The 13,488-nt window shown below is 39.1% G+C and overlaps 1 protein-coding gene across 3 annotated transcripts in view; it reads left to right on the forward strand.

Moving 5' to 3' along the window:
• The window catches only part of SH3KBP1 (SH3 domain containing kinase binding protein 1), a 239,903-nt gene that overhangs the window by 181,294 nt on the left and 45,121 nt on the right, over nt 1-13,488 (forward strand). For all 3 annotated transcript variants that reach the window (XM_086767422.1, XM_086767439.1, XM_086767432.1), the window contains one exon: nt 7,303-7,397. In XM_086767422.1, the coding sequence (XP_086623548.1) occupies nt 7,303-7,397 (95 nt within the window). The remainder of the gene's footprint in view (nt 1-7,302; nt 7,398-13,488) is intronic.

Consider the following 13,488-nt stretch of genomic DNA (forward strand, 5'->3'; position numbering starts at 1 on the left):
CGGCTCTTGCCACATCTTACTTTGAGTCTGCTTTTTTCCTATAGCTTTTCTCATGCGATAGGGCAGTGCTTAGCAGCAAGCAAGGTGCTTGATGTGGTTACCATTTGCTCTTAGTACATGCAAGATGATGTAAGTTCTGAAATGGGATGAGTTGGTCAGTGCAAGAGACAGAGCAGTATGTTCTATAGGTGCATCTCCCAACAATATGCTCTGTAAATCTCCCTAAAAGGTGGGGTTAAGATTTGGGGAGATAAACAGATGACTCTTCAGGGCCAAAGAGGACTTTTTGCTCAAAGAGAGAGTACAGTGAAAGCACAGATCCTTACAGAGGTTGAGTGGTCCCTTGGAAAACATCACTAACCTTCCAGAAATAAAAGAATCTATCTTTGAAGAGAAGAAGAGAGCTGTGTGGTTTAGGTTTGTGGGTGCCTAGACGTATAGGGGAATTATTCTGCTGTTGAATTTCCGTCTCTTCAGTAGCTGGGATGGCACATGCTTGCATGTGTGTTTATATTATAATTCTGTCTCTGGGGTGAGATATATTTGTTTTCTATGAGGTAGCTTCCTTTTAGTTTAAGTGCCTTGAGGTGAAAAGCCTTTATTGTAGAAAATATGTATACATTTTTAAGTAGCTCTGTTGGATTCTAAAATTCAGCAAAACAAAAACACCCACAATGACTGAGAGAGGTATTACAGATTACTGAGATTGCAAAATTGAGTGTAAATAAGCAGACAACAAAACAGTAAAGGCAGTAAGTCACAGAATGCATTGACTATGGCACTTAATTTGATTGCTCCACTTACTGACTATTTACAGTTTGTGTTAATCTATTGCATAATCAGAATACCAAAATCCTAGCGAGCAACTAATCCTTTTGCATTATGGTAGAAGGTATAAGGAGTAGCTGAATCTGGATTAATGAGGCCCTAATTAATTCTATTTCTGTTTTTTGTTTGATGAGGTGGTGTTTTGACAGTTTGCATCTTGTGAAGTTCTTTGGAAATATTAGTGCAATCCATTTATCAGTCTTGCATACAGCAATCAATAGTAAAACCAAATTCTGCTGAATGTAGTGTTTGGGTATTTTTCATCTGGTTTGTGTATTTTGTAAGAATTATGTAATTTTTAATGTGTGATAGTTAATGTGTGATGAAGAGAGGAAGCTTAAGCTCAAGCAATGCTACTTTAATGCTGCTTATTTTCTTACTTAGTATTACTGTCTGCGTCCGTATTTATTGGTGTATGATTTAGACTTTGTCAAGGGGGAAATATTTAAGCCTCAAAAATCAACTGTACAGGTTTGTTGGTTTTTGTACTTAAAAAAAAAAAATTAAGATTCAGTTTCTGAAAAGTTGAAACGGTGAATTCAGCCCAGTGGTTAGGTTACCTTGGGTGGAGGAAATCTTGCCATGGGGTGAAATAGTTCTTGCCTAATAACAAGGACAGCAGAGGGAAGAGGAGGAAATTGTGTCATTTTGGCCTAAGAGGAAAAGCAAATTTCAGAGTCACTATCGCCTGTAAAATTTAAGCTTGAAGGTATGTTTGTCTGTGGACTATTATCTTGAACGTCACAGCTCATCCTAAGGATCTGGCAGGAGAAAAGTAAAAGAGGCATGCTTTTAAAGCGAACAGGTCTACTAATACAGTAAATAAAGTTTGCTCAGTTCTGGTTTGAACAGTCTCTCAGAATACAAACAAATGAATTTATCTGCTACAGTACTGTAGGACCCCAAGTCGTATAGTTCCATATATTGATATCAGTGCTTTACACTGCAATTGTAAATACATATCGAGCCACTGAATTCTGTGAGTGAAATACAGTGCTTGCAATGGCCTAGGTAATGAAGCAGCTGTGTCCTGTAGGAGTGCTATCTCTTGCTATTGTTCTCCCTCTTTGAGGCAGTGATTTTTTGGAAGGCTTGAGACTGTATCAAATAGGCTGCATCTTGAACTCGGGCCAGGAGGTGCTGAACAGAGATGCATTTTAACTACCACCCCATAAAACATCCAGTTCTTTTTAGAGGATAGCCCCTTTACAGTGTTTAGGATGCTCCTGGGACTTTTTCCTCAGTGAAGTGTGGGCAGTGACAGACTACTTGTGATAAATATCTAGTTCTTTGCTGCTGCTTCTTCCAGCTTCTGAGCTACAAGGATGATGCTGGGAAGGAGAATTGTGTGTCACTGTGAGCCCTTGGGGTCTGTCAGAGAGGGTAACAACAGCTTTGTTCTTCCTTCCAAAGGACAAGACTAGGAGGGACATGGGCAAAGATTCTTATTATTATGTTGTTGTTGCACCTAGTCTGGGTGGAACAGTACAGTTTAAAAATCACAGGATGTAGCCAAGGGTGCATATTTTCAAATGGGATTGTACCAAGCCCAAGCCTTCTCAGTTCAGAATATGTCAGGCTAGAAGATGAACATCCTGCATTAGACCCAGCCTATTTCAGTTTTAAGATACACTGTGAGGTTTATCTGCTCACTCAGTTCCCTGAGCAGTGCCCATTGCCTATGGCAGGTTGTTCTCCTTTGCTTAGGAGGAGGCTGTGAGTTTGCAGGGAGAGACTCTGTGGTCTGACAGATTAAATTATTGTTGAATTAATCAATGAGGATTGAAAAGCTCATTAATACTGTCTTTTCTCCTCCCTTACTGTTTCCAGGATATCTGCTGTTGGGGGTTTATTAGCAGGTATATTTTTAAAATGTCTTCAGGTCAGAGGGAAAAAGAGAGGCTTCTGGAAGAACCATCTGTGATGTATAAACCCACCTTTGCATGTCAAATTTTAAAAAGAGATTTGTCATCGACAATTGAGGGATGCTTAATATTGGTATCTTAGTTTGAAGCTTTAATTTGGCTTAGATCTATTTACCAGGCTTGTAATAGGATGCATTATTTTGACCTTTAGTTTTTTGGTGGGGTTTTTTCACTTGGAAAACCCCTAAATTTAGCAAGTGCCAATTGGTCTCTACAGTGCTGTGTCTGAAATCGCTATCTCCTTTTATCTTTTCTTGCTTCCTATCTAAACGTGACTGTTGAAATTAAGTGCTTCTGCATCCTCTTGCAGTATTGTACTCTAACAAGTAAAGACAGTTTTACTATCAGAGTGACATAACCTACTAGATTTTTCTCTGCTTTTATTAATCTGATGTTAAAGATTCATCTTACTTTGAGTCCTGTTGGCTTTACTTTTACTTACTTAAATCACATTGGTCTACCATTCCCTTAGGAGAAATTTGAAAGCTGACTTTGTCTAGGCACTTGCACTGTTTGAAACTGGCCTGTGTTGTTGAGGCCTAGCTCTGTTGCCACGTGGTCCACAGGGCCCTTGTTAGGCAGAGGAATGTATTGATTTAGTGTATGTCAGTGTGAATCACGCTCAAGGTGTCCAGACTTCTACTGTACATAAACCATGATTTTTTTCTACAGCTATGTCTTCACTCTGTTCTTGTGCCAGCCTTCAGAGCATGGGGTGGCCATCAGCCTCCCCCAGTTCCCTCTTGTGCTTCTCACAAGATTGCCTCCTGGCTCTTTGTTAACTGCATCAGCATTTAGCTGAGCTTAAGAACATTTTTGGCATTTTTCTCTAGTTTAACTCCTTGTTTCTCTGTCTGGATATTTAAAAAAAAAAAAAGGTAAGAGCTTGGTGGGGAGGATAGACAGGTCATGGGAGACGTTCTTGACAACAAAAGGTAAAGATGCGTAGCCATTTGCTATGAATGAATGGAGTCTGAGTTCTTTGGTTAAAGTCGTGCTGCTTTTGACAGCCACTTACTGTAAGATCCACATTGACACATACTTTTAAAGGAAAAGTTTAAAAAAAAAAAAAAAGAAGATGAAAGAGAGCACTATCAGCTGACTTTTTCAGATGCTGAAACTACAGCCCTCTCTCCACTCTTGTCTGTCAAGATCTTAATCTTGAAAGATGATTCAAATTCACAGTCTTCATATAGCAAGGAGGAGGTGAGGGAGGATTGCCTGTTATAGGACTCAGGAGACATAAGCCCCCTGGGCACTTGCTATTCAAAGCATTCTTTAATCTGAAACCCACGGGATTCATCCACACCTTGGGCGAGCTACACCGCTGACATCCGTTCAGAGTAGTACTGTTACTATGGAACGGTGTAGTGGCTGTTCTCTGTTGATTAGCTTTGTGTTGTGCTTGGCTTCCCACCTAATCTTGAGATTATGCTATTACTGAACAGAGGAACAACATATCACTTGAAAATGGACATTCAGGAATGATCCTTCTTGGGCCCAGGTGGTGTTCGCTTCTGAGAACCCAGCCTGGCTTCTGTTCTGTATCCTAAAAAAGAAGTGCTAAGCTGTTGCCAGTAACCAGATACTTCCCTGTGTGTGCAGCACTCAGCTTCTTTAGCACAGTGTTACATCTACATCATCTCTGTACTAATTCACTGAATCTATTATTTAGCAAAGCTGTTTTTCAGGATGTGGATACTCTCAGAATAGGATCCCCTCATGATTTTTTAAGGTAGCATACACACTGAAGTGTAAAAATATGCTGAATCTCATGTTTAACTTACATGCTGCTCTGTATCTGCCTGACCTAAGTCAGTACATGTCAGCTTTCCACCAGCTTTTACATAAAATGTTATTACGCTATCTGGAAGACAATACAGTGAGCAGGTGAAACATCCTAGGCAAGTCTATGAAGAGAGATCCAAACCCTTCTTCCAGAATGCGCTAAAGTAGCAGTTGGAGATCCCTTTCATCCTCTGAAATCTGAGTTGTGACCTGGTGGTTCTCACATGCCCAGTCATTTGGCCATATTACCAAATGTTTATTGGACAGTGTTACCTGCTCTCAGAACCAAGGAAAGGGATTTATTTTTTCCTTGCTGATACTTTTTTCAAAGATAGTGTTCATTGCCTTCATCTTGACTCTTGATTCGTCAGATACATCAGAGGAGGTATGGTGGGTTGACCCCAGCCAGCAGCTAAGCTCCACCCAGCCATTTGCTCCCCGATAGGGGAGAGGGTAGGGGGAGGAAAACTCATGGATAAAGGCAGTTTAATAAGTGAATGAAAGAGGGGGAAAAAGGAGGTGGTGCAAAAGCAGTCATTCACCATCTACCAGAAGCAGACCAATGCCCAGCCAGTCTCCAAGCAATGGTTACTTCCCACAGTAGCACCCCCCAAAACACCCTTTTTATTGCTGAGCAGGAGGTTATACAGCACAGAATATCGCTTCGCTCAGCTTGGGTCAGCTGTCCCAACTGCGTCCCCTTCCAGCTTCTTGCCCACCCCTGGCCTGCTTACTGAAGGGCAGAGTCGGGAAAAAGAGGAAAGAGAAGGCCTTGGCACTGTGTGTAGGTTCTGCTCAGCAATAGCCAAAACACTGGTGTGTTATCAATGCTGTTTTAGTCACTAATCGAAAACACAGCACCATGCAGGCTGCTATGAAGAAAATTAACTCCATCCCAGCCAGACCCAGTACAGGGCAGGGCCAGAAAATCAGCTGCTAATGGTCATGGATAAATTTAATTTTTTTCTGTTCAGGAAAATAAATCTGTGAAGCCTAAGAAATTCTTGGTTACTTGAAACAGCGCTACGTAAAATTCATGCTGTTTCTGACTGGCAGTGTGTGAACTGGAAAGAGCTTTTCTCTTCCCCATTAGTACTGTTTCATTTCTCAGACTGATCATGCTTACAGACAGCGGCCTTTCACATGCAAGTGTATTGGCTGCTTATTTAAGGTTCATGTTGCTGTCACTGAACTTTAGCAGCTGGGGTGAAGCTTCTGAGTCAGAGCCCTAAGTTTCGGTATAGCCATGTGAGTTTGGTGTCTGGGCTGCAGTGGATCCCAGTGGAGATCTGTCACTGCTGTTCGGGGAGTTCAGAGTGTCGTTCAGAGTGTCATTCAGCTAACCAAATGTAGGTGTCTGCTCCTGGGGTGGAGAGCGGCTCTCATGGCTTCACTCGGTTCAGTGACGTGATTTCCATTGGCTGTAGTACAAGCGTAGGCACTGACTTCATCGGTTTTTAACATAGGTACTCGAATCTAAATTCAGATACCAGGTGTAACCCTGGGGGCTGAAATCAGTAGCCTGCATCTAGAGCTGTTGAGATACCCCAGTGTATTTTGGCTTGAGATACCCCAGGTGCCAGGCCAGAGGGACCTGGCTCTACCACAGGTTGTGCATCGTATCTGCCAACCACATGTGTCTTACGTATGCATGAGTGTCTGAAATGGCACTTACTGTCTGGGCAGCTGAACTGACCCCCCAGTGGAGCCTCAAATACCCACAAATGTGATTGTACACGTTCTCTTTATACTAAATATAAAGAAAGAGATCTTCTTGTTTCAAATTAATTTAGATTTATGTGACCAGCAAGTACCTGTTTCTTTGCATCAAATATGACAATCGACTAGAGGAAGAGGTTATCAAAATTGAGACATTTAAAGTGAGGCGAACACTTCTACAAAGTCACGTGCCGTTCTACAAAGGGTCCAGTAATTTCTGTGCATGTTTCTTTGGTCTTTTTAAACCAGCTGTCTTAGAGTATCATGTATTTTTATACATTATTTAACAGCTGGAATACATACTCCCTTTTTATTTGTAAGGCACATTGACATACTTGTCTGTTGCACAGCAACATGTCGTAAGTAACTTCTTTTCATGACAACTGCTTTTTATGATTTCTGAGTAGGAGGGCTGGCTCTTGTGTTTTTCAGATGAAAGTTGAGATAGTGCCCTTATTTATAGATACTAAAGGGAACTGGAAACTTTAGACTAATATTTAAAACTTATTATATGCTGAAGGCTTATCATGGAATCATTTAGGTTGGAAAAGACCTTTAAGATCAAGTCCAACTGTAAACTTTTACATTTATTGATTTATTATTTATTATTTTATCATCTTTATAGACGCTGAAATGTCTCCTTTCTTGCACACCAGGGGCTAGATAAGCTATGTCAACCTACTGGTTCCTTTATGCTTCCCATTTATGTGATCTGGTGGAAGGCCATACTAGGGGAACTATTGAGGCAAATGTCAAGATACAGGCTTACTCTAAGGGAAATGGTTTGTGGCAGGTTGCGGTCTGGAGCAATTTCAATTGAGGTAATGGTTCTGGGGGCTACAGAGCTGACTCCCTGGATGACGTGTGTGGGAATGCTCGTCAGTGTGCAGTGTTTTAAATATTTCATACTGTTTATGAAGGCAAGAGAAAGATGGCGAGAAAATGAAAGAGACACTGTGGAACATTTTAGGAACATTTTCACCTTCGAATAAGCAGTTGTTATAAAGCGATAATTTATCATATTGAATGTTCTTTCTTTCAGCCAAGGAGTATTGCAAAGTCATATTTCCGTATGAAGCACAGAATGATGATGAACTCACAATCCGAGAAGGTGATGTCGTCACACTTATCAGTAAGGTAAAAGCAATATTTTTTTCCTATGAGCAGGGATCCATTTTTTAAAATGGACATCATTCAATTGCTGTAAAATCCCCATTTGTGCCTTTGACAGTGACCTTCCTACAAAAATGCTAGTTTGACATAGACTTCGGAAGACTTCAGAAACCCCTACATCTCCCTTCCTCATATGTTCTACAGCCTTACCTTGTGTCCTGGTTTTGGCAGGGATGGAGTTAATTTTTCCTCTCAGTAGCTGGTATGTTTTGGATTTTGTGTGTGAAGAATGTTCATAAACACCCTGATGATACCAGTTGTTGTGAATGAGACCAAGGACACCGTCCTGCTTTCCAAGTCTCGCTAATTTGCAGATGCAGGAAGCTGGGAGAAAGACAGACAGCATAATTGATCCAAACTGGCCAAAGAGAGTATTCCATGCCATAAACGTCATGCTCAGTATATAAGTGGGGGCAGGCGAGGGTGGGTATCTGCCTTCCTGGCATCCATCCTTCCTGCTTGTTTTTGCTGGCATCGTTCCCCCTACCTTGCTGGCTCCCTTTTGCTCCTTTGCTTGCTGCTCGGGTTTGTTTCCGTGATCGCTGCTCGGGACGGGCTGTATCGGTCATTGGGACATCGGGTGGTGAGAAAACACATATTGTTCACTTTGTATATTTTTTAATATCCTTATATTCTGTTATTATTGTAGTTTTCCCTTTTATTTTAGTAAATTGTCTTCATCTCAACCCACGAGTTCTCCTTCCTTCCCAATTCTCTCCCCCATCCCCCTGGGGAGGGGGAGAGTGAGCGAGAAGCTCTGTGGTGATTTGGGCTAAACCATCACACCTTGCTAACCTTAAGTGAAGAACAGCAGATGTGGTCTCTTGAGTCTACAGGTTTAAACAATTAATTTTAATTTGAATCTGCTGACAGATGTACATAAACTGTAAATTGTAACAATATAAAAGCCTGGAGAATAAACTGGAAGACTCAAGAAAGCAGCAGCTTTGAACATCTCCATTAGGTGTGTGAGTTACCTTTCCTGTGGGAATTGTGAATTAGATTTTTTTGGGTTAGATGGAGATAATATACCTAAATTAATATAATGAACTAAACACTTGTTTAGATGTAGCCAGGCTTGACACTATGGTAAAGCAGAGAAAGATAATAAAATGGAAATTAAATCAAATCATTTTAGATCTGTGTTCTTTTCTTTAAAATTACTTGAAATCGTTCAAGATTAGAAATTAAAAACCAATGCCAAGATTTATAGTAGATCTCCAAAAACTATACCATAAGATGGTGAGTAAACAGTTTATTTTCTTTTAGAAGAGCTGTGCGCCATGTTACAAAGAACGAATTATAGGTTAGATGCACTTAATTTCCTACTGTTGTTTAAATACTTCACAATTTGTTTAAATATTCTTGACTGCTGAACGTATTTGGGGGAAAAAAGCTACAAACTAGAAAAGGTTGTGGATTTTGCATGATACAGATGAATTGTAATGATGTGCACACTGTTGTTGTTTGTGCTTATATGAAAGTAAAAGAATAAATTTATAAGTTTCATGAGAAATTGTTACTTGACTGAGCAATTTGGCACCTGGGTGGAAAAAAACCAAAAACCTTGGGAGGTACATCTGGGGCAGTGTTTACTTTATACTAAGCCACTTGCAATCCTAGAGGACAGCTTCTTTGTCCTGAAGAATATACATGTAACAGAGGCAAAATAATCATACATTTGGTGGGAAAAGAAACTGCAAATATAAAAAAGAAATTGTGTACATTAAATATCCTTTAATGACTTGCCCTCAATTACATTTTTGTTTAGGTTGTCTTGAAAACTGTCTTTGCCTGATTTGAAATGTTCTTGTTTGAGTGTTCAACAGTGTCTCTGATCATGAAAATGGCTTTTAAGACGTTGTTCCTGTCCACTTTACGCTTTCTTGACCAGGTTGATTTAACTCTCTGAGATAGCTGGTCTCCGGGTGGAGCTGTGCTCTTCAGTGTACATAGATAAAAAGACAATTACTTTACTGAGATTTCAATATGAGATTTCCTTTCCTTGCTTTTTCTCATTTTCTTCTTCCTGCTGCATCTGCCCCCACAATGGAAGGATATTTGTCTTTTATAATAACTGAGCTGATGATCTGACTGAATTGACCAGTTTTCCCAACCATGCAGTGAGAAGTTTGGCAGTGTATTGTCTAGTATATTCCCCTGTCCTTCTACTGTCCAGACTGATGGTGTCAAGCCACTGCAGACATTTTATTCAGTTTTCTTCTTTTTTTCTGTGGTATGTCACATGTCTGTGAACAATTACGTAAACTTATGCCTCTAGAGAATGGAGGATCTCAATGCAAAAAGGCTTGGCATTTCTCCTTGGATGCTTTTTTATGTTGTGTCTGAACTAATCTGAGATACTAAAGAAACAATGCTTAACAAGCAGTCACTTTGCAATCCTTTTGTGGTTTGCAGATCCCATTGCAGACAGGCGTGTAGGTTTGTTTGTCTGGTTTTAACACATAGTTTGAAAAATAAAATTCAAGTGGTGTGGAGTCAGGGGCTTTGCTGTAGAGCTCTGAAAACAGTGCGGTCTCCTCTATGCTCTTACTATGGAAGATAGTATTTTATTTTAGCACGAATCTTCTGAAGCAGGTGTCACTTGTCATTTTCCTTTTAGTCAGCACTAAGAAAGCCTCCCCTTTCTGCACTCTAATAGCTTCTGATGGAGAATTGTCTTTTACCTGAAATTCAAATCACCATGCTTGGAGAGTCCTTTCCATAACCCTTACTGAGTAAGGGGAATTAAATAGAAATGTATGGAGTACTTCAGAAACTGTTACCATGGTTTTGCTTTGCCATCAGGTTACAGAGTTTGTTTTAATCAATTTGCCAGAAATTTGTTTGCAGGGTTTGCTTTCTATGCTGGAGAACAATGGACAAAATTGATTCTTCCCAATTACCTAGACCCAAGGAGAGAAAATTGTTTTTTAAAGAAAGAGATGAATGTCGTAGTATTTCCTAAAACCACAAGTGCATTATCTTAAAATAATGTATTTTGTTGCAGTCACTAAAACTAGAAAGTGACATGAATTCTCAGGATGAAAAGTCTCTCACTAGGCGAATCTGTTTTCACACAGTCAGATCTATAGGAGTGTTCATAATTTTAACTCGTACTGAATTTTTCATTTAATAGAAAACAACAGCGTTAGTGGGAATGTGTGGAAGTGGCTGAAGTAGTAAGGAGTAAGTAACATGAATTCTTCCAAGAATGGGAGAATTCCCATAATCTTAAAAGCCTGAAGAGGAGATAGCACTTGGTAGGCACTAAGAGGAAGGGGAATGACTTAAATGAGCTAAATAGTAAGTTACTAGGAGAGCTTGTGTATTTGTGCGTGCACGTGTGAGAATTTGTGTGTGAGGAAGCTGCTAGTCTGGTGTTCATTTTTAAATGCAGAATTCAAAATCACCATTTTAGCAGTGTCCATGCAGATAAAAGGACTAAGATTATATATATATCTCTTTTTTTTTTTTCTGCCAAATTAGTTATACAAGTCCCTTGTCAAGATCATCAAATATCTACCTAATATAAAGAACAAACCAATTTTTTTTTGTCATGGGCTTTGCAGAATCTGTTTCAAGTTATCACTGTTTTGATGGATGTTGAGATTTTGAATCAAAAGCTGATCAGACCTTTCCTATAGGCCTCTATGATAAGGGAATTTGAATATCTGAATTTTGTTGGGAAATAGCCAAAGAATACTTAGAATGAATTTGCTGAATCACAAGTGACTTCCCTAGTCACTCTGAGTATGTGCTGATAAGTTTTATTTAAACACTGAAGTGAGTCAGTAGAGCCCGATCATTTACTGGTCAGAACAATATGTATTTTAGGAGATATAATGGGAATGATGCCATCATACAAGACTGATAGACAGAAATAATTGCCAGATAAACAGCATATTGAGTTATTTTTCGATGAACTTCATACACCTAAATCATGGAAAAGATACAAGATGAGATAGAGTCCAGACATATGGTAGTAACAGTTTTTTCCTCACAGGTTAAAATTTACCTAAAGAAACTAGAAGAAAAGGAGAAACCAACTTCACATAAATGTATTCCAGAAATTTCTGGAAAAGGTTTTTCTCTCCTCCTTTTTCCCAGTGAAGCAAACACCCTTGTAGTTACGCAGAAAAGGTTTTATTTATTAATTACTGGAAACGAAAGTGAACAAATGATAGTTTTTTAATTCCTTCATGCAAGGAAAGATTTTTTATTTAAAGATAGAAGACCTGTATTTAAGGATAAAAGATCATAAAATATTGCTCAGAATTCTAAAGGAAGGTTAAAACTTCATCTATGAGGCAATAAAACAGTAGACCTGGTACCTTTGCTTTGCAAAAAAGAGTCTAAGAAAAATACACCTTTGGAAGAAAGAGAACAAAAAGCAAAATAAAGTCATTTTCTTTGTTGTGCAGTTTGATGATAAGATACGTTCATAAGCTGAAAATATATGAATGACAACAAGCCATGAGATTGACCCTGTGGGTTTTCCTTTGTCATGTCAAACATTGTGTTCCTTAAGTAATTTTTTTCAGTGTCTTCAAAATGTTCCTGACAGTGTTCAGATAATGGCAAGAACACTGGCAGTGACTGCACTGTGTGACTGAAGAAGAGTGGGAAACAGGCATTTCATCATGCTCAAATATTGATTTTGAAGATTGTATTTGTAATAAGTAGAGTAAATTTTAAGCAACAAAAGATTCACATGACATTTCGAACTGTTATCTTGAAAATCTTTTAGGATTTTTCATGCCAGCACTTTTAGTCATAGCTACTGTAGCATACTTTCCAATGTTAATAAAGACTTAATTCAAATACTAAAAATTTCTTAGTGGTTCTAATAAATTTTGACAAAATGCATAGGATTCTGGAGATTTTACTGGCATGCAGAAAATTACCTGTGTGAGGAATTGATAGTAATTGCTAAATAATTTCAAAGCAAATACATCAAGCATACTTGGCAGCTGTGCATTCATTTGAAAGCAGTTTTACTTGCAAGAGTGTAAAAAATTTCATTGCATTGCATCAGTCTATCTGAGCTCTAGGCAGTAAAGATCAGTTTGTTCCCAGGAATTAAAATGGTCTGGATAAATAAAATTAACTACTTCAAAAATCATTGCGAATTTGCAAAGCCTACAGTAACAGAAGGGTATCCTCACCTGTATCCTTATTATCGGAGCAGGAGTAGTGGAGGGCAATATCAGTGGCAATTCTGCTAATACTGAATTTACAAGATGTTGAAATTAATAAATGTCAATGTATCAGCTGGAATAGTAATTTTGTGCCTTGCTCTGCATATCCCACATAGCTGTCCCTCAGCCTCCACCTACCTGGATTGCAAAGATTTTCTGCTGCTGCAGGCTAACAGCTGAATACGTGACATCAGTGGTAGGAACGTGTTGACCTGAAGTGATGGATGAACATAATAGGGAGTCCTTTGTGATTTTGCAGAGGAGCTTTGATGAGGAGTCGAGTTTCACAGAGGGCATCCGGTCTCATTGTGGATTCATCAAAACTGTCTGAAGGATTAATGAGGTGAAAAAGAATGCAACAGTGACATGCAGCCTCCCAAAGTCTCACTGCTGCTTTTCAAATAGTACTGGAAAAGTTGATGCATTTGTATCGTGAAAGACACAACATGATAATACGTGTCACTAGTGAGAGAGTTATGTGACAAATTATCTGGTGTAGATATTTAATGACAACCCAAATATTTAATGGCAGTCCAATTTGTAGTGCTTAATTCTGTGTTGGGGAAAAAAAAGCTATAAACCTGGTTTCTAAAAATAAGCAATCAGGTTTTGCAAAGATAGTATTTACTTTTTGTCTTATTGTTAATAATTTACTGTGAGATTTGCAAGTTTTGTGGTTCAAAATGCTGTACCTTTAGTTAGCCCCTGCCCCGGAGCATGTGCAATCAAGTGGTAAGACAGACAAGTAAGAAAGGCAGGCGAGTAAGTACAAGCTAGTAGAAAGGGTATAAGGAAGCACTGAAATGAGATTCAGTCCTGATGATCTCTTTCATAATGTCATATTTTCACTGTTG

This window comes from Chlamydotis macqueenii, chromosome 1 (assembly GCF_036417535.1).
Source record: "Chlamydotis macqueenii isolate bChlMac1 chromosome 1, bChlMac1.mat, whole genome shotgun sequence".
In the NCBI taxonomy this organism is placed as follows: Eukaryota; Metazoa; Chordata; class Aves; order Otidiformes; family Otididae; genus Chlamydotis; species Chlamydotis macqueenii.